This window comes from Phyllostomus discolor, chromosome X (assembly GCF_004126475.2).
Source record: "Phyllostomus discolor isolate MPI-MPIP mPhyDis1 chromosome X, mPhyDis1.pri.v3, whole genome shotgun sequence".
Lineage (NCBI taxonomy): Eukaryota > Metazoa > Chordata > Mammalia > Chiroptera > Phyllostomidae > Phyllostomus > Phyllostomus discolor.
This window is the reverse complement of record NC_050198.1, coordinates 20,952,935-20,978,377: the sequence shown is the minus strand read 5'-3', so window position 1 is coordinate 20,978,377 and position 25,443 is coordinate 20,952,935. Positions and strand designations below refer to the sequence as shown.

Below are 25,443 nucleotides of genomic sequence, written 5' to 3'. Positions count from 1 at the left end.
GTCAGGGCACATGCCTGGGTTTTGGGCCAGGTGCCCAGTAAAGGGTATGCTAGAGGCAACCACATGTTGATGTCTCTCTCCCTCTCTCCCTTCTTTACCCTCTCTAAATATCAATTTTAAAAAATCTTTAAAAAAACAAAGGTTATTCATAAAATATTATCATTACTATCCCTACCAATACATTCAGAGAAGTGCACACGTGAAGATATTCATCCTGCGAATGAGAGAAGGAAACAAGGATAAGTGATCAACTCTGAAAAATCTGGCTATGAGGCAACCTGGATGGAATCTACCTATGTACAATGAGGACTTAAGGTTTAAAGTGGCGTCCCTTTGTTCAGGCCCATGTTCAATTCAATGTGACAACGACAGTACCTCTCACACACAAGTCAGTACGGGGTAAACAAAAAACGTGTAACGAAAGTTTTTCGATTTCTAGGAATTCACATCCTAGAGAAATGGGTACATATAAAAATAAATCTTGTACACAACATGACTTGATAAATAAAATAATTAAAACAAAAGGTGTGCTGGGTTGCAGGGAGAAAGCTAAAAGAAGAGAGTGAAAGAGAAAGACAGGAATGATATACATGCATAAATAACAGAAAGAAGATTCATGGACAAAATCCATCTCCTTTAAGCATTTTTTTCATTTAAATAAAATGCTTTGACATGAGGTAAGAATGAAGAAAATTAATTTAAAAAGAAAAAGAGCCCTGGCTGGCTTAGCTCAGTGGGTTGAGCGTGGGCTGCGAACCAAAGTGTCGCAGGTTCGATTCCCAGTCAGGGTACATGCCTGGGTTGCAGGCCATGACCTCCAGCAACCGCACATTGATGTTTCTCTCTCTTTCCTTCTCCTTCCCTTCCCTCTCTAAAAATAAATAAATAAAATCTTAAAAAAAAGAAAAAGAAAAAGAGAGTGCACCTGTAATTTGATAGGCTTAAAATTTGAAAAGGCCACATATTGAACATTCTTATTGTAATAGTGTCCTAAAACTTGTACCAAACCTTCCAGATTCACTGTTCTATAGCAGAAGGAAGCATTTTGGTATGAGCTGAAGAGAACCATCAGCTTCTTAGATACACAGTGTTGGTGGGTCAGTCCAGAGGGTGTCACAGCCTTAGGCCTTGATATTTCTGAGCTAATCAGAACTTTAAAACCCTGCTCATCCATAATGTAAGAATTACTGTTTAAAATCTATGATTAGGGCTGCATTGATTATAGCATTCTAACAAAAAAAAATCATCCCTACAATGCTGAGTATTTTGTTCTAATATATGTATATGAAGGTCATTCTTAAACAAGGATGAAAACACATCATTTATTCTTTCTTGAACAAAGATTCTGTGACCACTTTTGGCAGGACACACACTTTTCTAGGCACTGGTGATACAAGAGTTAACCAAACAAATATCTTGTCACAGATTCTCAGGTGATAAATTCTACCCAAAATGAAAACTGAGGGAAATTTATGATTTGGAGAGTGCCCTGTAGTGGTAAGTGATGCTTTTTTAAAAATGTCAGTTGATAAAGCACAATCTCATGGATAGAATTCAAGCAGATCTGCATTAAATGAAGGACTCAGCCTCGAATGCCAAGAAAAAAGTAGCATAAGGAGTGCACATGGGCCATGGGGAGCATACCTTGGCCATTTGAAGAACAGCAAGGAGACCTGTGCTGAGGGGATGGCTGAGTGAATGGGCTCCAGAGGAAATGTTGAGATCAGAGAAGGAGGCGGGACTGACCAGGAGGGTCCTGAAGACCATCCTAAGAGCTTGGTTTTTATTTTGACGTGAACTGGCAAAGCAGTAGAGGAGCAACATGAACAGGTTCACAGTTTAGAAGACGCACTTTGACAGCTCTGTGGTGACTAGAATGTATTTTATTTCCATTATAAAATAGAGTTCAAGGTATAATAACAGAGTCTACAGTAATGGTAGTAATAATAATAATAACAACAATGCCATATATAGAGAATGCAGGTATTATATACCAGGTATTATGGTAAGCATTTTCTATAATTATCTCACTTATTTCCCATAATTAGCAATATCTCTAGAGTAAGAATATAAAAATCAAAGTTTGATGATTTTTAAGTAACCAGCCCACAGTCACACGGGTAGGCGAGGTTAATGTCTAAATTCTCAGCCTGGTTATCTGATTCCAGGGAATGATCCTCTGTAGGTACACAACAGAAATATCCTGGGCAACTTGTAGAATATGCCCCCACTCACTCTCTTCCAGAGATCTGTATTTAATTATTCTGAAATGATGCCTGGGCATTCATATTATTTTAAGTTTTCTAGATTAGTATTCAGAAGCAAAGACAACTATGAATTAAGCAACTATAGTGCAATGCCTAAAATTAGTAGCATGCATAGATACTACTAATTTAGTTATTACTGCTAAAAGGAGTAGTAGTGCAAAACTTAGTTGAATGCTTTCTGTCAAATTGATTTTTTAATGAGGGAAGAAAGAAAAAAAGCTACTGATCTGTCTTTTTGGGGAAAACCAGCATACATCCTGTTTTTTTTTTTTTCTCTCTATGTATAAATGCTCCGATTAAGTAACTGCTCTGTAATTTTTAAAGAGAGAATAATTGAAGTCTATCATCTGTCCACTCTCACCTCAACCCTGGTCAGCCCCAGGAGGGCGATGGCCACACGGATGCTACTACTCTCCAGAGTGCCGGTGAGCAGCCTTCGCTGGTACTCTACATCGGACATCTGCCTCTGTGCTGCAAAGGCCAATGCCTTTTCCTTGGCCTCGTTAGTCAGTGGTAATATGAGCTCCACATCCATTGTTTCTCTGGGTTTGCATTTCAAATACAGAACTGAATCTTCCCCATTAAAATCTAGGGGAAGCAAAAACACTTGTGACTTCAATGACCATGTATACCTTTGACATTATCATTCAGAAAGGATTTGGGGGTCTGAAATATAAAACTGCAGCCGTGGCCTTCCTTAAACACAGTAAAAGTAAACTGGTAACACATTTCTAGTACTACTAATTCAGTAATTCAGGGATATGTCTTCAGGAATTCAAGATATCTTCCTGGTACTCTGTAAAAAGAGATCCAGTTAAAGGTTCTTTCATAGAAATGTCATCAACTTGATCAAAAATTCAGTGACCACTGTGCTCCTAAACGTGATTAGAAGGTGGCAGGGTGGGGCTAGAAATAAATGTAAAGAAAGACATCAGTCAAGGACTGGCATGAACTGTCATTTTCTTTCACTAACAATCTTACACTTTAAACTAGACTATTATATGACTGGTATCATAAAGTTACAATGTAATTATATAATGGAAAAACTTGCTATGAGGATGCTTAGGTAACTGTATGAAAAGCAGTCCCATCCTTCAACATAATCAATTACATAAAACATACGCATACTCTACCTTCTGGAGGGTATTTGTACTTATTACTCTGTAAAAGTGAGGCAGTCCTTATAGGCAGGCGGGAAGGCAATGGGACTGTAACTCTTCCTTCCACAGCGTATATTAATTCTCCAATCTAAAACACAACCACACAATAATATTAAATTCAAAAAGCTCAGAAATTAGGATAAATCTATCAGCTGCAAGAAAAAATCTGCATGTTATAAAAACATCATTGCACTGTGTATTTTTAAGCCATATATGCCCTCAATGCATGGAAAAAGGTAAGGCTGAAATATAGGCCACCTAGTACAGGAGAAACTCTGTATGCAGCAGAACACAGAGGTGACTTAAGAACATCTCAGAATGACACTGACAACGGCTGATCTTTATAAGTACAAATATCCATTGTAGACTGCTATCTTAAAACAAATAAATGGTCAAACAAGCAAGAATGTTTTTCCTTCAATGTGTAATTTATTGTCGGGAAGAGGCAACATCATTTTTGCAGGGTATCTTCAGTCCCCAAGAGTCTATATTTTAAAGTACAGGTTTTCTAAGTGTCATTTGATGGATGACTGGATAAAGAAAATGTGCTACAGAAAGAAAGCTGAGTAGTATACAATGGAATACTACTCAGCTGCAAGAGAGGATGAAATACTGCCATTTGTGACAACATGGGTGAATCCTGAGAGTATCATGTGAAAAGAAGTCAGTCAGATGAAAAGAACCATGCGATTTCACTCACATGTAAGATAGAAAACAGAAAGCAACAAACAGACATAACAAAGTCATAGATACAGGCAACAGAATTGCGGTTACCAGAGAGGACAGTGGTTGGCAAAAGGATAAATGGAGTCAAATACAAGGTAATGGAAGGAGACTAGACTGGGTGGTGAGCACACAATGGAATATACAGATGGTGTATTATTGAATTGTACACGTGAAATTTATATATTGTTATTAATCTATGTCACCCCAAAAAATGTAATTAACAAAAATAAAGCACAGGATTTCAAAACAGGCAGTTATAGTCTTAAGATCCTTTAGATAAATAAGTAATTAGGTAAAAAGTACAAAAGTCTACATGGAGAGAGTGAAAACAAAAGTGGGGTCAATGCAAAGGCAGCAGCATGATACAGAGAAAGATGAAAAGAGGTGGACAAGCCTACTTCTAAACCTGGCACTGCCATTTATCAGCTACTAAGCCTGAGGCAAGTTTACTAATGCTCTGAGTTCTAGTTTCTTCCTCTGTAAAATGGAATGGACAATATTCCTTCATTTTAGGGACCTAGAGATTAAATGAAAATAAAGGGGAGAGAGAAAGCCTTAAGAGATATATCACACAATCACAATGGATGAATATTATTTAGATCTTGATTCTGAAGGGTAGCAGAACATGTCACCTCAAAATGTGATTATAGGAGTTCGGGCCACCGCAAATATGCCACTCTGGTATGTTGGTGCTTTTGAGCTGTAGGCATGTGAAAAAAGGAAAATGCAGGGAAAGACTTTTTCTGAGCTCCTCTTTATCTGCCTTAGAGACAGGTCCTCCAACAGGAATGCAATAGTCATAAATCCCTTCCCTGGGAGTTTCATCAACTGAAGAAGACTGACTCTTTTCACAGGAGAAGAGACTAGAAGTCAGTACTACCCAGACAAACTTGGTCACAGACTATCATATCTCCCATCTATTATTCTATAATCTTTCCTAAAAATCATTTACTTTGCTAAGAGGCTGACATCCCCTCACCACTTTCCCTAATAAGATGGTATTTAAGCTTCAATTCTAAGCTACATTGGGGAGTTACTCAGTTTTCCTGGGTATCTCCCATGTATATATGAGGTATACATGTTAATAAACTTCTGTTGTTTTTCATCTGTTAATTTTTTAACATGGGTGGGGGTTCTCAGCCAAGAACTCAGAAAGGTATAAGAAAAATTATTTCTCCTCCCCTACAATTCAAATAAAGAAATTCAAAGTACAATGACGTAAAAAACACAAATGATCATGAGACAGTCAGGAAAATATGAACAATGCTTGGATAGTTGATTTTATTAAGGAAAAATGACAATATTTTTAGCAGTAATGGTATCATGGTTATGTCAAATTTTTGTTGTTGTTAAGATAATTACTGAATTATCTGTGAGTAAGATGATGTGATGACTGAGATTTGCTTCATTATAATCATGAAACATACTTGGCCACGCACTGTTGAAGCTGAGCAAAGGGTACCTCGGGGACTTACTGTTACTTTATTTCTACAACTGTGTGTATTTTATATTTTCCATAATAAATAGTCTTTAAAAAATGCTTATGCCTCAAGAAGTAGAATGACACACACTAGACATGTATTGAGGGCTACATGAGGTGACACATATTAGGAATCTAAGTCTTTGCTTGGCACTGACCAGGCATGTAAGGGATCTGCTTAAATGGAGTGGGACTATTTTTGGAGAGCAGGCTCCCCAAACATTCAGGTGCATATGAATCACCTGAGGATATTGGGAAAATACAGTTCTGACTGGAGAATCAATGAAAACAAGGACAGGCAAATTTATGTTTAAACCACACAATGGAGAATCTAGTACCAACCAGTATGCACTTGTTAGAGGCATGCAACTAACCACTAAGAAAGCAAAAAAAACAAACAAACCTAGATTTAAAGCTGGAGTTGTAACTAGTTTGAACTATACCACAGTCTTAAAACAATATTAACCATATGCTTGAGAGACTACTCCAAAGATATCTTAGAGTAAGCAATATATGTAAATAGTATAAATTCATCACATAGTAAAAATACGTATTATAAAATATTGTGACTGTCTTAGATAAATGAAATGACAAAAATTGAAAATTAATCTGGAAACAAAAAATAAATAATTTCTGATTGTAAGGTCAATTTATTTATAGTTCATTATCCCTCCAACTGAGAGTTGTTTAAAATAAAACTAATTTCATCTGCTTTTACATGATAATGTTCCATAGAATTGTATTAATTATGACCCATAATTACTTTCAGTTCGTGCTGATGAAATTTGGAAAATTCTGAATGTTTTAGATTGTTCAGCATTTAAATCTGTGCACTCCTGGTAATAATTAGTATATTGTATATAATTTTCACATCATAATTTTTCCTAAATAGCTGTATATTTTCTAAACATGAACCCAGGCTAGCAATCTGAATTGTGTTGTGTGTTCATGTGTATTTGACCTGAGTGGTTAATATTGATGTACAGTTTCTAATGATCATTCAAGAAGAGTACATGTGCATAAATTCAACAGAGACTGGAGAAAACAGTATATTAATATTTACCTATATTTTTCCCTTTTTCTCACCCTTATTTTTATTTAAAAATCAGTTGTTTTACACAAAATATAATATAAGAAATAAGATTCAGGCAGTTATAGTTATTGTAATTGCATGTTTTTGTAAATTTGCACCTGAATGAAACCTGATCTATAGCTTGTCTATGCCATGAAAATGAATACCAACCCATGGGAGTTGATACAAAAGGAGCAAACTGCTATTTGCCAGAATATTTTTCTTAAATATAAATTATAAACAGTTTCCTAGCCTTTGACTAGCCAATGGAAATATCAGTAACTAAGAGTCCATTCAATTCCACTTAAATCCACATATTACACAGACAATATATTAGCATCTGTCAAAACTTGTTTTGTTTAACTTGTTTACTTTCAATATATTCTTTTTATTTAAAAAAAAATCTTATGCTCTGGCTGGTGTAGCTCAGTGGACTGAATGTCGACCTGAGAACCAAAAGGTCACCAGTTCAATTCCCAGTCTAGGGCACATGCCTGGTTTGTTGGCCAGGTCCCCAGTAGGGGGCACTCAAGAGGCAACCACACATTACTGTTTCTCTCCACTTTCTCCCTCCCTTCCTCTCTGTCTAAAAATAAATAAATAAAATCTTTGAAAAAAAACTTAGTAAAAAATGTTGCATGTTTTGCCTGTGTCAGAAAATTATTCAGGAATATAATCTGTAGTATTGTTTAATTAGTTCCCTCTACATTTTGTGAAATAAAATCAGAATAAGGAAGAAATACTAATGCAACAAAGAACTCTTTTAAAGTTGAGAAGCCCCTTATTTTCCAAATCTGAAGGCTGTGGCAAGAGAAAAAAATTATCTGACACCTAACAGCTATTCTAATAGTCATCAACTACATTTCCTTTCTGCTCTTAATTGATATTTACCAGTTGGCATGTTTAGTTGGATTTATATTATTATATTTTCCAGGAAGATACCATAGCCCATGACCAATTATAAAAACCCTCACAAAATATATTTTGTTCTTCTTTTGTATCTAGTTAAATGAAGTCCTCAAATAACACAGTTACGTGCAACATTAGAAGACCAGCTGCTAATGACCCAGAAAGGAGGAACACACAAACTGAATTGGAAGGAAAGTTTGAATTCCAGCTCTGCCACTAATTAGCTGGGTAACTTTACATAGGTCATGGATGCCCTCCAGATACACATAACCTCAATCTTTAAAAAAAATTTTTAAGCATTTCTAGACAGAATATCCCCGTTTTTACATAGGTCTTAAATTCTACTTACTTTTTTATCTTGGACCTAGATCTTACTAGGTTTTGTAATTTATATTTGAATTGGCTGAACAACATTATATAACTTTGATAGCTTAACCGGCACATCAGAGCTAAGCTAAAATTCTAAAATGTTAAATTCTGTACACTAGAGAGGGATCATTAATCATGGTAGATGACTATTTGACTCTGCCATAATCATAATATGAAACTGACCAGTAAGAATAATCACTGTTCTTTTAAAATACTATTTATCATTGAATGATTGAGCTAGGAGGCTCAGTAAAGGTAAGAAGTATAAAAAGATTTATATGCCTGCACTTAAAAGTTTAACTTTCGTAACACAATTTTAACAAAATCTTAATTGCATGCCTGACAGATTATTCTGCAGACATATCAAGAAGGCGACATATTTAAATGGCATAAAATATGAATTGAATTTTTAAATTTCTTATTTGCTTATTTTTAGAGAGGGGGAAAGGGAGGGAGAAGGAGAGGGAGAGAAGTATCAATGTGTGTTTGCCTCTTGCACCCCCTACTGAGGACCTGGCTAGCAACCCAGGAATGTGCCCTGACTGGGAATTGAACCAACGACTCTTTGGTTCGCAGGCCAGAGCTCAGTCCACTGGGCCACACCAGCCCTGGCTGAATTGATTTTTTAATAAAAATATAAAATATGTTATGGAAAAAACACTTCATTCAATAATAGGAAGCTGGGCTAGACTCTAGAAATCATTGTGGTGATGAAAATTAACAATCTCCCTTCTCCTTTATTACCACATTTTTCAAAAACAGTTTCTATTAAAATTTTTGCCACCAATTTTCTCAGCAAGAAAATGAAAATGTGCTTCCTTTCAACTATGAACATCACTCAAATTGTCATTAAGATTGATATGTATGCCTTGGGCTGGTGTGGCTCAAATGGTTGGAGTGTCATCCTATATACAAAAGGTTGGAGGTTCAATTCCCAACCAGGGCATATACCTAGGTTGTGGGTTCAATCCCCAACAGAGGCATGTATGGGAGGCAACCAATCAATATTTCTTTCTCACATCAATGTTTCCCTCTCTCTCTCACCCCGTCTCTCTCCTCCATTACTCCTCTCTCTCTAAAATCAATGAACATATTTAAATTTTCTTTTAAAAATTGATCTGTATTTCAATATCCCTCTGACTCCAGAGGTGCTTTCTAAATCAAAGATGAAATCAGACCATACTTATGCTCAATACTTTCTTACTTTTAAAAATGATAAGTTACTCAATTTTAAATTCACTGATCTCTTCCTTCTTTATCAATCTGACTTATACATCCAACCAATTTTCTCCTATGTCTAACAAACCATTTTCAGAAATGGCAATTCAAGTGTCCACAATTTTCATGCTTAGCTGTTTTGCCTTATATTCTTTTTTCAGCTTTTCTGAGCACACTTCTCCCCAGCCCAAACTCTGTTTTACTGACAATTTTTTAATAATATTTTTAAAGATTTTATTTATTTATTTCCAGAGAGAGGGAAAGGGAGGGAGAAAGAGAGGGAGAGAAACATTAATGTGTGGTTACCTCTCACATGCCCCCTACTGGGGGCCTGGACCGCAACCCAGGCATGTGCCCTGACTGGGAATTGAACCAGAGACCCTTTGGTTCACAGGCTGACACTCAATCCACTGAGCCACACCAGCCAGGGCTACTGGCAATTTTTGACTCATCCTTCTTGACCATATTCCTGTATTAGCCAATTATCTCTGCTCTTCTATCATATAGAAATGCACTATTCCTTCAATTTGAGAAATGGTCACAAGCCATCTGGCTATGTTACAGAAGTGGACATTTTCTGCTAATTAGGACACTATGTATATACAAGGAGAGATTAGGTCTTGCAAAGGCTTCTTGTCGAGGGCAAATGAAATATGTTTTACTGTTAAAAAAAGCTTGAAAAATAATATAAACCACCCTCAAATAATACTCAGTTCCCCCGAGCCATAGAAATAACTTTCATAAAACTGAAGTTAGTTTGCCTAAGTGTGAAATTACATAAAGATTGTAGCATAATATAATGCAATGTTTTTGTCTTTGCATTCCATAAAATAAGCAGGAATTATAATTATTAAAGTATATACATTAATTATGATTGGAGAAAGTTGCAAATTAATTGTAGAATATTTAACAACATACATAATAGACTCAGGGAGAATGAAATGAGTGATAGTGCAAAAAGTCAGATGAGTGGTTCAACTTATCTACATAAACATAAAGGAAACAGCCAGAGTGCCATATAATGTATTAATAACTGGTCTCTCTTTGGGGCGTGGGGCCCTGGTGTGGGACTGGACCAATTTTCATAAGTTGCTCAGAGATGCTGACTCCCATTCTACTTTCTCAAGTCAGCAGTATCTGGACATTGGTTTCAATTTGTTCTGACCAATTTTTGTAGACACAAAAGGACAACAAAGGACAGGAAGATAAATCTACCAGGGGAGAGAGGAGTCTGGTTTGGGTGAACACAAAGACTCACGACTGGTGGGTCAGGGCTGGTTAGGACACAGCAAGTGGCTACAAGTGGAACTCACTCTTATCCCAGGCCCCATGTCAAGGATCCCTGTTCGATGCCACTGACTCTCTCACACAGAAGACCCCAGCTATAATACCACGTGGTTTCCTATTTGGGAACCTAGGACTACACAGAGCAGATGTCCACATGCATCAAGACATTTCTTTGTGCTTTCCAGTGTTTGTGTGCCTTGTATGGGGGCCTACTAACTCCTTGCAGCAGACACAATTTTTCAAGGACAATTTCTCATGATTTAATCTGCCCTAACCACACAGAGCACCCATTTCTTTGGATTTTGGGCATTCGATAGCATGAATTTTTAGGTTTTCCCCTAAGGCAAGAAATTTGAGGGACACTGATGGGAAGTCTTATAAAACCACTTCTACTTTAAAACAGCTGTTACATAACTCATTTCATTTTCTTTTATTTGAAAGTTTAAATAAACCAGCCAAAGTGAAACAAATGGCTTTTCCTTGACAGCAGTGTTAGTAGAAATGTTTCTGTTTTACACATGGAAAGCTATCAAACTGAGGCCTAATTACTTCACAGTTTTTAACAGGTGGTTCTTAATAAATAGCAAAGCAGTTATCACACATTTAATAAGAACAGGAGCTAACTAGGTGGACTTGGATATTTGATTATCTATTTAGGCGTGTAATTGCATTTTTCAATATAATTAGCAATAAAATTGAATGTGTAAATTAATAGATGTGTTTTCTCCACATAAGTAATTATAATTCAGTGCAATTCTTTACATTAAGGGCATTATTTCTCAATTGATAGCCATACAACTTTATGATTATTTTTCCTAATATTTTTTTCTAACAAGGACAAATTACATATAATCAAAAGTCATGTTTTAGTAAATGGTGATGCCAAGTGTAATTCTATTTTGATTAATTTAGATAAAATTTATGGAACCAAATATTAATATTCCAATAGTTTATTTAAGGGATAAAATCAACTTCCTTATAGGTTATTGAGAATTAACCCTAGCATTTTTCTAATGGTATATTATAAATTGATATAAAAAGGGATTGTGAAACATTTGACCAAACAACTATTTTTCACAAATTCTTATATAGAAGAATTTAGTTAAATCTTGAGCTCCTTTAAAGGAAATTAAAAAACAAGATTTAGCATTACTATAAAACAGCATTTTTTTCTAAATGAGAATTTTAACTATAAAACTAGACTGCATTTTACATATTTCACAGGCTATATTGTATTTCACATGTAAACGATCCTATATCACTTTCCAATTACTATTTCATTGTACATACATTCAAAACATTGCATAATTGATACATAATTAATGCATTTAGGGCTATATCCTGAGTGCTATAAATTCCTTCCTCAAGTTAACATATTACAGTGTCTTTCTGGAAAGGGATAATGCCACAAACTTTTCCTCTATAGACAATCTCTCTCTCCCTCCCCAGTGTCCCTCTCAGTCCCTCTCTCTCTCTCTCTCTCTCTCTCTCTCTCTCTCTCTCTTTCCCTATCTCCATTCTTCATTTCCTCCTTTTTGTCTCTTGGTCTCTCTCCTTCACTGTCTTGAAAGAAGCAAGACACATGGATCTCTAATCCACTAGGAAATTAATTCTGCCAACAACTTGGGAGAAGTTGGGAGCAGCTCCTTTCTCAAATGAACCTCTTGGAGAACCCAGCACTGGCCCTTATTGAAAACTAGATAGGCCTGAAGCAAAGGGCCCATCTTGGTCATGTCTGGACATCTGACCCATTAAAAATGTAACATAATGTCTTGACCTGTATTGCTTAGTTGGTTAGGCATCGTCCCACAAACCAAAAGGTCACCGGTTTGATTCCCAGTCAGGGCACATGCCTGGGTTGTGGGTTCAGTCCTGGGTCGGGGCACATACAAGAGGCAACCAATCGATGTTTCTCTCACACATCAATGTTTTTCTCCTTTTCTTTCTCCCTCCCTTCCCCTCTCTCTAAAAATAAATAAATAAAAATAAAAAGAATGTGGCATAATGTGTGTGTAGTTTTAAGCCTCTCAGTGTTTGGTAATTTGTTATGTAACCATAGATTAATACAGATAGGGCCACGACAAGGTGAAGTATGCCTCCACTTTGCTTCCAAGGAACTTCCTTATGCAGTCATTATAAAATGTACCCACAACTAGTGTAATGCTGCTTATTCCTGACAATAAACTCTTTGTTTAGCTACCAGAGGGCTGAAATTGCTATCTTCATTTCTAAAGTCTTCAACTGCCAACAAATACCTGTAGTAGTCATTCCCTTAAAGGGCCAGACCAAGATGAAAGCACAGGGCACAGTTTTGTTCTCACCTCCCTGTTGCTGAGAATGATGACACAGTAGCGTTTCTGCATGTCAAAGGGAACAAAGGAGAGCACCAATCTGGAAGGCTCTTTCGCTCTTAGGTGGATAGTTGGGGAGCAGAAGAACTCTCTGATAAAACTGGACCTAATTGCTGTGAAATCAAAAAGCAGAGTTTGTTTACATATGTTTGCATAAATGCTGTTCCAATAAAGTAGCTGTTTCAATTCATGATTAAAGTTTTGGGATGAAAAACAAAATGTTCAAGGCATTAGCACTCAGATTCAGAAGATAATACATACATTTGTTAATAACAGTGCTGGTGATCCTAGCTCAATCTTGGTGTAACAAAAAAAGTATAATTGTGATGCACTATTAAAGATGCCTTAATAAATAATTTCTTTAAAGGGGAACTTCATTAGTCTTTAAAATTAGCTTGATATACACCTATAAACAGAGAAGCAGTCATCAAAGAGTCTTTAAAATTTGGGGGGACTATTTAATGGTTTGCATTACAGGCAGTAATGGGCAAATTGAACAGTTGGTTTTCAAAATGTCCACAAATTGTTCAACACTGCCTTGAACGTGGTGAAACTGTAGGTCAGTCTTAGTGATTTGATCCTAATGAACAGTATGCAAGAAAGTAGCAAAAGCCAAGTGGTGTGACTACTGACACAGGTCAGAAAAGGTAACACAACTTCTTAATGATCTCTCTTTCTTGGTTTGCTTGCTTTTAGAATCAAGTTGTTATCCTGGGAAGAGCCTAGGCCACGTGGAGAGGCCACATGTAGATGTCCAGGTCAATAGTTTCACCTGATCCCAGATGAAAGGCATTAATCATCAGACATGTGAGTGAAGCAGCTTTTGGAATGACTCAAGCCCCAGGCACGATCTGGCTGCAACTCCAAGTTCACCTAGCTGAGGCCATTCTCAGAAGTGTGAGAGATACTAATCACATTACATTTTTATCATTTAATGCCACTGTATTTGGGGTGATGTATCTGTAGTGATAGAGAACCAGAACATTACTATATCCATTTTCCTGGCCACGATTCTATCACATTTTCTATATCTATTATCTGTTTCACAAAGCAATGTAATATGTGTTCTCCTTTTAATTTTAAACATGGTAATGACACTTGTCCCCTAAATAGCTTTCAGTAGTTCAGAATAAGGCAAAAGAAACCTAAATAACATTTATCTAAATACATTTATTGTACAGGTGAGGAAACTAAGACCCAGAGGGGAAGGAAAGACAGGACAGATTTCTCCAAAGGGTCATAAAAAGGCTGAGCACCAACACTACGGCCTCCCATTCTGCTTTCAATCCCCAAGGTTTGCCATTCTGTCTATAGTTTCACTGCACAGTATGCGCTATACAGAAAAATAATACACAAAAATAGTTTTTATGGGGTTGGCCAAAAAGCCTGTTTGTTCCCCCCAACCATAAGATGGTTCTAGTAGTGCTTAGTTGTCTTTGACTTCATCTGAAACAATTTTGTCAGGTTGTATTGTGACACATGTCATGTCAGTGTGCATTTAAAAACAACATCAAAATTGGTGAATTTTGTGTAGCCATTTTAATATTGAAGATGGAAGAAAATATGCAACATTTTCGGCATATTATACTTTATTATTTCAAGACAGGTAAAAACACAACTGAAATGCAAAAAAAAATTGTGCAGTATATGGAGACGATGTTGTGACTGAACAAATGTGTCAAAAGTGGTTTGTGAACTTTTGTGCTGGAGATTTCTTGCTGTACAATGCTCCATGGTCAGGTAGACAGGTTGAAGTTGACAGCAATCAAATTGAGACTTTAATTGACAACAATCAACATTCAACAACGTGGGACATAGCTGACATACACAAAATATCCAAATTAATGAAATTATTGGTGAAAATGAAAAGTGTATCTTTCCTTTTATGGAAAAAACTAAACAGACTTTTTGGCCAACACAATCTTTGGGGTACTCACAGGTTTTTAAGATTTTGGGGGCTCGATAATAGTCCTCTGAAGTATCATCTTCATAGCTACTCCCAGCATCATGGGCACAAGGGAAGAGAAAAACAACATCAACAACATAGATAAAACTCAAAAACAGTTCTTTATTTTAATTTAATCTTACAGACCCCTAAAACCACGGCAACCTACAGTATGATGTGCAAAACCACACATTTCTTTCATGTCTCCTTTTTATGTTTATATTGTTCTAGAAATTTTAAATTAAGGAAAATACAAAAAGGAAAATAATGGCCATCCATATTTCCACCACTATTTTAAAAAACCTGGTAAAACAATTACTTATTACTTTCAAATGCAATGATAATAACAAAAACCCAAATTCTGAGACTTAAAAGTTGCTAATCTCAACTGAGAGCTACATAGGTACTCTCTACAAAAGTTCTAGAACTGGATGTCTTGAAAATTTTTCTTCTTTCAGCTTATTCCTTCCTCATTTCCTTCTTTCTCAATAAAGGTAGGAGAATAATACATGGGCAGCTGGGTAATCCCTGCTTGCATTTTTTAAAATTAATTAGCAGATCACAGCCTGAAGCAACCTTCTCCCTTGAAAGGCTCCATTCTTCCAGAACCCATCAATTTTTCCCAAATTGCTCTTGTCTTCGTATTCATGATTACTTTGCTCAGCAAGCTATCAATAAGTATTTGGACTCTCAGATATTGCTTGCCTGATTTTTTCTGAGAATACAAAAAAAAAAGACCCATGTTTTCTCAACTTGTCATCTGCTTTTGCCTAAATTTAATACTGTAAAAATATATTGACTATTTCCAAGTAAAGTTCTACAAATATCCAGGCCATTTCTCCAAATGCTGTCTTTTCTTTATACCACATTCTTAATAAGGGAATTTACCACATCTTATCATTATTCTTTGCTTTACTTCTACTTCACAGGCATTTTAGTAGCAGATTAAATAATACCTTCTTGTAAAAGATTTCATTTACTTACTTTTAGAGAGAGGGGAAGGGAGGTAGAAAGAGAGAGAGGGAGAAACATGGAATGGTCGCCTCTCTCACGTGCCCCAGCCAGGGACCACAACTGAGGCATGTGCCCTGACAGGGAATGGAACCAGGAACCTTTCGCTTTGCAGGATGATGCCAAACCCACTGAGTCATGCTGGTCAGGGAGTAATATATTTTTTTAAAGTAAGAACATTTAATATTTTGTGTAATTTGAGTATCTGATAGATACTTTAAGGCTATCGTAGTTGAATATGCCAGCATTTATAATAGAGACTATACAGAGAGTGGAGAAAACAGCAAAACAAATGCGTATTTCTCAATGCAGAGCTCCATTGCCATCTCATTGATGATGGAGCTCTCGGTAGAATGCCTGATTAAAATCCTCAGGGGATCTCCAAACCTCTTTTTGTTCAATACTTGCAATCTATAGGCTTTCAGTCATTTTTTTTTTTCATCGTGAATAGAAAAGCAGAGCAATTTGGGCTTCATCTCCTTTTTCTTCCCTTTGCCTATTTTGTTAGAGAACAGCTAATGAAAGTGCCTTTTAAATAAATCAGAGATGTCTTATCCTCAAAGGAGACTCTCAAACCAAAAAAAAATTGAGTGACCTGTATTATTTATAGGAAAGACTAACAAAAAATATGCAGACCTATGAATTTTATCGACTTCCTCAAAAAGCTAACAATTATCATGGTTCACTGAGAGACATCAAAAATAATTTAATAAAATAATCTGGCTCAGGAAATTTCTAATTTACCTAATCAGTGTTCTTGAGTTTCGATTTTCTGTGATAAATTCAACTTGCATACAAAACCATTATTGTGCATATTCCAAAGACACAACAGAAAACAACACATTTACTTTTTGTTAGTCCCTGCACCTTGGTCCATGCTATCATTTTCCTAGATGCTCACTGATTATTGTTGAAGCCATGGCAGAGAGAGCATGTTGAAACCCTTGGTCTTAAGGAAGAAACAGCAGCAAAAGAAGTTAAAATTATACAACGTACTGTGGCTTAAACAGTGGAATATGTTCTGCTAATCTCCTCTGCAGTAGTGACATGCAACTCTTTCCAAGTAAAATGATCAAAATGATGTTGAACTGGTTCTATTCATGGCATGAATAAATCAGCCCCAAGAATGACTTCCTATTCAAGCTCTTCCCAGTAAGGAACAAAGATCTTTATTATAAGCCTTCCTGAAGCTACTTCTGGGCCAGCATTCCAGGCTGTGTTTTAACCAAATAGCAAATTACCTGGTTCAAGTCAAGTTTTTATGCATCATGGGAAAAAATATAAGAGGACTGATTTTCAGATTCACTCTATCCTCCATGTGTCCAGGAGTTCTTTAAATAAGAAAAAGGCCTGGTGGCCATCTGGAGTGCAGGAAAAATGGGATGTTTGCTACTTTTGGTATCCCTTTGGCCCCTAAGCAATTAAGGAGTCTCTGAAGCAAGGAGCACTAACCTGGGGTACAAAAACAGAGTGGATCTGTGAATTTAAAATTCTATGTGATAGAGTGGAACATCAGAGTATAGTGTATGCAAGGAAAAAAAGTGCTTCTTATCTCATTATCTTCTTTAAATGTCTTCTCTTCCGTGAATATCCCTGTAATATCTAGACAGTGATATTCCTTGCCAATTAGCTCAGAACATAAAATACTGAACATAAAATACCATATACTACTGAATGTATTCCCCAAATAATTGCCTGCATTTGTATAGATTTTTCTTCTTCTCTATTTGATGGTTGGCTCTTTGAGGACCAGATCTGTGTGTGACTTATTTATCCCTATATTTCTCCAGTATTAAGAACAGTGCTTGTGATACCACTTGGCAAGAATTTATTGAATGATAAATAATTCAATATTGTTGGAAAAATAGCAAGTCATATTACTGTTGGAAATTATTTACAAAGTGCTCATATCTGAGCAGTGCTGATCCATCATTCAGTTTTAAGGTATGGCTAAAATCAGTCCCATCTCCTGATTCTTTCTGATAATCCTTTGCATATAATTAGAATAAAAACATTTTAACTACTTTGCTTATGCTCATGGACCATGTTTCCATAGTAAAATCGTCCATGTGGTTTCAAATGTATTATTTTATATGTGTCTGTTACTTAAGAAGAGCAGTTTATAGAGCAATTTTCAATCTTTTATAGGCTGTTTTATGCCACCTAAAAGATAATGTCAGCACTTTATCGCTCATTTGATGACAAAATTTATTATTTGGGGAGATAATAACTGAAGTGAGTCTGAGGAGGAGTATTAGTTAGTATAAGTTAGGTCATGCTGCAGTAAGAAACTCATCTCAGTGGATCAGTACAATAGATCACTTCTTGCTCATATTATATGTCCACCCTAGGTGGAGAGGATACACTCAGAGATCCTTGATGAAGGAGGCTCCATTTGTATATGTGCTTCTCTAATAATTGTGGCAGGGAAAAGGAACAAGAATAATTGCTCGCTGGGTCTTAATGATACCACTTGGAAAAGGCATACATTCATGCCTTTGGCCACACATTAACTTCAATATCACTGGGGAAGTATAACATTAACATATACCTAGAAAGAGAAAAATAAGGATATCTGTAAAAAGCTCTAAAAATACAGCTAGTTTAAAAAAATTTTTTAAAACTTTTTCTTGTTCTATTATGCTACCTTCCTGATTAAACCTAGAAAGCAGACCAGAGTTTTATTGAGACAATGTAATGCCTATTATATGGACTAACCACAGAGGTAGTACAGCACACTTCCATTCTGGTCATAATTTAAAATGCATGTTCTTAAATTTTATTTGTGCCAGGAAATCTATGCAAGACAAACATTAGGGAGAGCTTTAAGAAAAACAGGATGTGTAATAATACTAAGTGTTATTTTATTAAGATACTGAAAGATCAAAAGACATCATTATGCCAATGACACCAGATTGATAAAATGTTAGATAACTCTGTGCTATCTGGAGACAAAATGAGTCTCTTCTGCGTCTCCTCATGGTGGAAATTATTGCTCGCCTACCCCAATAACCATTGGTCCTTTCCCCCTCATTGACAAAACCTTCATTTTATTTTGATGTGTATGTGGAGAGGGGTGGTTTCTCCCTCTTCCTTCTAGCTAGGTTCATTCACTTGATTGAGATTTGACCAATGGGCTACAAGCACAAGTACCCGTGTGGTGTTTCTGGGAACCTTCCCTAGAGAGAAAGGGCACACTCTTAGCCTTCTGCTTCCTCTTTTCTGCTGCCTACAAAATAGATTTGATTGTTGGAGTTCTGCATATTTTATGCTGATCCTTGAGGAAGTGCATAAAGACTTCCCTTCTCAGTATACTGGAGCCTGGAGGTTGTATACAGCAAGCAGTCAGGACCCCAGAAAAAGGAGCCACATTAACTGCTACTAACAAATCTCTTCAGAATTAACAGGGGGAAAAACATAGCCTTTTTGTGTGTGAACTTGAGACTATTCTATCTCAGCTCAGCATATAGACTTGGGACTCACCATTCAGCCCATGCCAGTGCTGAAATGACCCGAGGGCCAGCCTTTCTCCTGGAGAAACTGTGTGGCCTTTGCCTTTGCAACTTCTAACCTTGGCTTTGATGGAGGTAACAGTATTCCCAGAGGTGCACAGGAGTGAGTGAGTCCTCAATCATTTAATCTAATGGCCCTGAGTTATTCTTTGAGAATTAATCTGCAGATGCCTGAGTATTCTATGTTGCATCATGTCCTTCCTGATGCACACTCAGCATCTCTGTATCTTTATTTCTTTTCTCATGGAAAGGTTTGAGAGAAGAACTAAGAAAGTACAGTATTATAAATACAAATGGAAGAGACTGTATGAGAAAGAATGATCAATAATGCTTGAGACCATGGTAAGCACACTTCTTAAGCTGTACTCATCCTAAATTGGCAATTATTTTGAATATTTGCAAAATTTCCTTTCCTTCCAAAATTAATTATAAATGCTTTCATACTCATTCATCCTACTTTGTTTTTGATTTGAGAAAAACAATAAAAGGAAAATGTATTTACCTGTAGCTTGACAGTGGATGGCTTCAATAATTTTAGAATTTTGGGTGCAATCAAAACCATTTCAGAATATTATATGAAGAAAATCATGTTAAAATCTGGGATACAGAATTCCTATACTGCATTCCAAATTGTAAAAGGAGACTCAATTTTGTTGTTCATTGAACTGATCCAACTTTGAGTTACTTGTGCACACAGATACCTATAGCAATGCTTTGAGATCTGACTGTAGTTTAATATGTAATACTGTAAATCACTTCCAATTAATGTGAAGAAATTATTTCCAGGCAATTCAGGTAAAATCTATGACCACAAAGCAGCTTCTTAATTTAGAAACAAGGGACTGAAATGATTAAAATTTAGGAAAAATGTTTACTGAAGTATTTTTTAGCAGTATTAGTATTTCATACTCCAAAGAAATTAACATAAAATGCCCACAATGCTCTATTCTTATATCTATAAATGTTATCTTATAGCTTAATATATTAATTCATATTTTATTGTTCACAACAGCAAAATGTAAAAGGAAGACTCTGAACACCTTAGTTAGGCATGAACACAGCATTCAATAGAACAAATGCAGTAAGGCAAAAATGAAATTTCCTTTCACAATTTTCTCAGAGAAAAACCAATAAAGAAATGAAATATATATAATAAATTCAATTCTTTTTTAAAGATTTTATTTATTTATTTTTAGACAGAGGGGAAGGGAGGGAGACAGAGAGGGAGAGAAACATCAATGTGTGGCTGCCCCTCATGTAGCCCCCACTGGGGACCTGGCCCGCAACCCAGGCATGTGCCCTGACTGGGAATTGAACCAGTGACCCTTTGGTTCACCAGCCGGCACTCAATCCACTGAGCTACACCAGCCAGGGCAATAAATTCAATTCTTATAATTTAAATTATTAGCTTAAATACAATTCACTTTTGAAAAATAATCTCCATTTCAATCTAAGCAAGATCTGTATAATCACTTTAATAATTTCTGATAACTTTGGGAATTCTTATGGTATCAACATAGCCAAATCCTTGCTTCCTGGGAGGTTTAGGGATCTAAAGGACCATGATGTTCTTAAGCATTACAGAGACAAAGGAACATGCATTTGATTAACAGACGTCTGTACTATTTTCTTTCCGCCTGACTGTCATTAATCTTGGTAATGCTGTTTTTATTCTATTTCACTTTAAATATCTATTCTATACAGTTGACCCTTGAACAACATGGTAGAGTAGTTAGGAATGCCAAGCTCCCCACCTGCCCCATGCAGTTGAAAATGCACGTATAACTTTTTACTCCCCCCAAACTTAATTACTAATAGCCTATTGACCAGAAGCCTTACCATTAACATAAACAATTGATTGACACATATTTTGTGTGTGTTATACATATAGATTATATACTCAATTCTTACAATAAAGTAAGCTAAAGGAAAATGTAATTAAAAATATCATAAAGAAGATAAAATACATTTACAGTATTTATTTTAAAAAATCTGTGTATAAGTGGACTCACACAGTTCAAATCTGGTTGTTGAAGGTTCACTTGCAGTTAACATATGAGAAATATAAAGCAATCTAACTTTAAAAAATTCTACTTGTTTATTCAGAAGTCAAGGTTTCTTTCTAAACTAAGTAGAGAACTCATAAAACAATAGGTAGATAGAATAAGCGTAAATACAGTCAATCCTCATTATCTGTGAATTCCATTAATTTGCAAGTTCAACTCCTTGCTAAAACTGATTTGTAACCCCCAAATCAATACTCATGGTACTTTAACAGTTGTCTACAGACAGGTGCATAGTGGCAAAAAGATCCAGTCACTAGTCACACAAGATCTAAGCTGGGGTCAAACAAGGTAACACTGGGCCTTTTTGTTTTAGTTCTCATATGCACATGACCAGACCATGGAGACTATGGGGGCAGTACAGAAGTGTAAGGAGCTCCAGCTCTGGGGCCAGGTGGACAGGGTTTGACACCCTTCTATGGCACCTGTTAGTGGCACAGCCTCAGGCAAGTAATTTAACACTTCTGAACCTCATTTTCTTTGTGTAAAGAAAGTAGAATCTATCAGGATGAGGTGTGGGGCTTTTTTGCAATATAATTATAATCTTGTGTTCACATATTTCTCCTAGGAATTATGGGTCAGTATTCACCAATTGAATGTTTGCAGCAATTTTATAGATCATAACTACCATGATTAATGAGAATCCACTGTATTTAATCAGGTACATATTTATTCAATTTTCATGCACATAAACCTGTACCACATAAAAGAATAAGAATAATATTAATTATATATAATATAAATTGAATATTTCAAATAAATGAAAACTGTTATGGAATTATATAACAAGTTTACGTGAATTTCTCAGAATTTTTCCTCAGATAAATATTAGCACAAAATGTATAGATATTTACCTCTGATTCCTTTGGCTAATGAATTGTCTAGATGCATTTAATTTGGATGTCAAGGAGATGAGTGTTGAGGATTCCACCACAATGACACTAAATAAATAAATAAAAGCATTATTTTGGACTGTACTATAACAAAATTCAGATGATTATAAAACATTCTTCTTTAAATTTTTTCCTATTTTTCATATAATAGAATTAGAATCACAATAAATTACAGTTTAAAAAGTCCAAGAGTTCTCATTCTACAACTCAAAACACACATGTTAGAAAGAATGGAAAAATCTGGAACAGAAATATGTAAAAAAGCAATATTCTTTTATATTGAAAGGCAATACTAAATTCTCACAGTAAGGAAATTTAGAACATAAACAACTCTCCAAATTCTATTCCAAAAACAAACAGGAAATCACACATTAGCCTTAATGCATTGTGAGAGCTGTATACATTTAATAATTTCTAATCTTATTTACAAAAACTAGAAATGTTTCTTTTGGGAGTACACACATGAGGCAACAGACTGAGATTGGAACTCCTTCAAACAGTCCCACTCTTGCACATGGATAGGACTTTTACTGTTTAAACCTGTTTTGCAGCTCCCTGGAAAAACTCAGTTTACTCAGTGTGGTCTTTATTTGACCTAACTCAAAGGAAAATACATATCCCCAGAATGTTTCTTGAAAATGATCAGTAGCAATTGTATCTGAGGCTGCTACACCTGTTGGAACAAATACAAGCCTACCAAACCTTAAAAGAAGATCTGGGCAATAATATGTCCATATGCAGGGTTGCAGTAGCTTGCTAGACCCCCAAAACATGTCAAAGACCTTCAACTTCACCTATGAGAGACAAGGATGTCTCACCAAATAAAGAATATCAATAAAGAGAAGTTATACAAAATAAGCAATTATGAATTCTGTACTTTTATCAAGCTATAACTCTCCTAGAAGAAAACATATGGAAAGAACTTCTTAACATTGGTTTTAGGAATACCTTCTTGGATATGAGACTAAGACCACAATGAACAAAAGCAAAAAGAGACAAGTAGGACCTCATCAGATTAAAAAGCTCCTCTACAATAAAGGAAACAAAAGAATGAAGAGGCAACCTACAGAATTGGACAAAATATTTTTATAAGCTATAATCTGTTAAAGGGATAACATATAAAATACACAAAAACTCCTATGCTTCCATAAGTACAAAAACAAAACAAATAATCCAATTAAAAAATGGTAAAAGAACTTGAATAGCCCTGGCTGGCGTAGCTCAGTGGATTGAGCTCGGGCTGTGAACCAAAGTATCACAGGTTCAATTCCCACTCAGGCCACATACCTGGGTTGCAGGCCATGGCCCCCAGAAACCGCACATTGATGTTTCTCTCTCTCTCTTTCTCCTTCCCTTCCCTCTCTAAAAATAAATAAATAAAATCTTTAAAAAAAAGAACTTGAATAGATATTTCTCCAAAGAAGACATACAGATTAGCAACAGACATATAAAAAGGTCTGTTCAACACCCTTAATCATCAGGGAAGTGCAAATCAAAACTGTAATTAGATATCACCTCATACCTGTTAGGATTGCCTATTATCAAAAGAATAAGAGATAAAAAAATATTGGTGAGTATATGGAGAAAGGAGAACACTGGCATGCTGCTGCTAGGAATGTAAATTGGTACAGCCATTATAGAAAAATTAAAAATAGAACTATCATATGATCCAACAATCCAACTTCTAGGTATTTATCCAAAGGAATTGAAATCAGGATCTCAGTGACATATTTTCACTCTCATGTTCACTACAGCATTATTCACAATAGCCAAGATATTGAAACAATTCAATCAACCCAAATGTCCATCAACAGATGAATGGAAAAAGGAAATGTGGTGTTGTATGTGCATATTACAGTGGAATATTATTCATTCTTAGAAAAAGAGAAAACCCTGCAGTATGTGACAACATGGATGAACCTTGGGGACTAAATGAAGTAATAAGCCAGTTCTAGAAGGACAAACGCTGTATGATTCCATTTATATGGAGAATCTAAAATAGTCAAACTCATAAAGCAGAGAATAGAATGGTAGTTTCTTGGGGCAGGGAGGAGGAAGAAATGGGAAATTTTATTCAAGATAAACCAGTATCAGAAGTATGTTATGCAACATAGTGCCTATAGTTAAAAACATGATATAGTGCACCTGAACATTTGTTAAGAGGGTAAATCTCATATTAAGCATTCTTACCACACACACATGTAAAGACATGGAATTAAGTAGTGAAATAAACTTCCCACAAAGCAAAGATCAGGCCCAGATCATGTCAATTTTGAATTCTAACAAATGTTAAAAGAATACCAATCCTGCCTTGGCTGGTGTGGCTCAGTGGATTGAGTGCCAGCCTGTGAACCAAAGGGTTGCCAGTTCAATTCCTAGTCAGGGCACATGCCTGGCATGCAGGCCAGGTCCCCAGCAGGGGGGAAAAGAGAGGCACCACACACTGATGTTTCTCTCTCTCTCATTCTCCCTGCTTTCTCCTCTCCCTAAAAATAAGTAAATAAAATCTTAAAAAAAAGAAAGAATACCAATCCTTCATAAACTCTTCAAAAATAGAAAGGACCATTTCCCAAGTCATTCTCTGAGACTAATAGTAGTAATACACACACACACAAAACACAAATAAAGACATCACAAGAAAAGGGAGTTACACTATTAAATCCTTTGACTATAAATGTAAGATACTAGCAAACCAAATCTCACTACATGTAAAGAAAGGCATTACAGAGCAAGTAATAGCTGCATTCTACAAACAAAAAAATTGAAACCATTGATCTGGTAGACACAATCATGGATGCTAATCCTGTGTCTGTTAAATCTAGACTAGGTTAACTTTTTGGTTAAAAGTTATGCTAAATTTTGATTTTAAAGAAGCAAATCTGGTCACTGTGCTACAGAGGACTTTAGGGAAAATATATGGAAATATTTATTTTATTTTAAAATATATTTAATATGATATTATTAATAAGAACTGAATCCTGATCACTTTATAAGTGCCATATCAAAAATTAGGTCACTTTATTGTTACTGTTTATAACATAAAAATAGTCTCTATATAAATTAATTAATTTGTTTTTGTTTTTTTAATATTTTAAATTTTGAAAAGTAATACATGCCTACTACAAAATATTGACTTTATAAATGTTATCATTGGCTTTTAAATTTTGCATTTTAAAATTT

At 35.7% G+C, this 25,443-nt stretch overlaps 1 protein-coding gene across 1 annotated transcript in view; it reads right to left on the bottom strand.

Annotated features, from left to right (window-relative positions):
* CFAP47 (cilia and flagella associated protein 47) overlaps positions 1–25,443 on the bottom strand; it is a 342,408-nt gene that overhangs the window by 148,443 nt on the left and 168,522 nt on the right. Inside the window, exons 40-44 of the mRNA XM_028523447.1 lie at positions 22,225–22,311; positions 14,777–14,832; positions 12,810–12,952; positions 3,401–3,515; positions 2,629–2,855 (exon numbers count right to left, since the gene is read on the bottom strand). Coding sequence (XP_028379248.1) covers positions 2,629–2,855; positions 3,401–3,515; positions 12,810–12,952; positions 14,777–14,832; positions 22,225–22,311 — 628 coding nt within the window. The remainder of the gene's footprint in view (positions 1–2,628; positions 2,856–3,400; positions 3,516–12,809; positions 12,953–14,776; positions 14,833–22,224; positions 22,312–25,443) is intronic.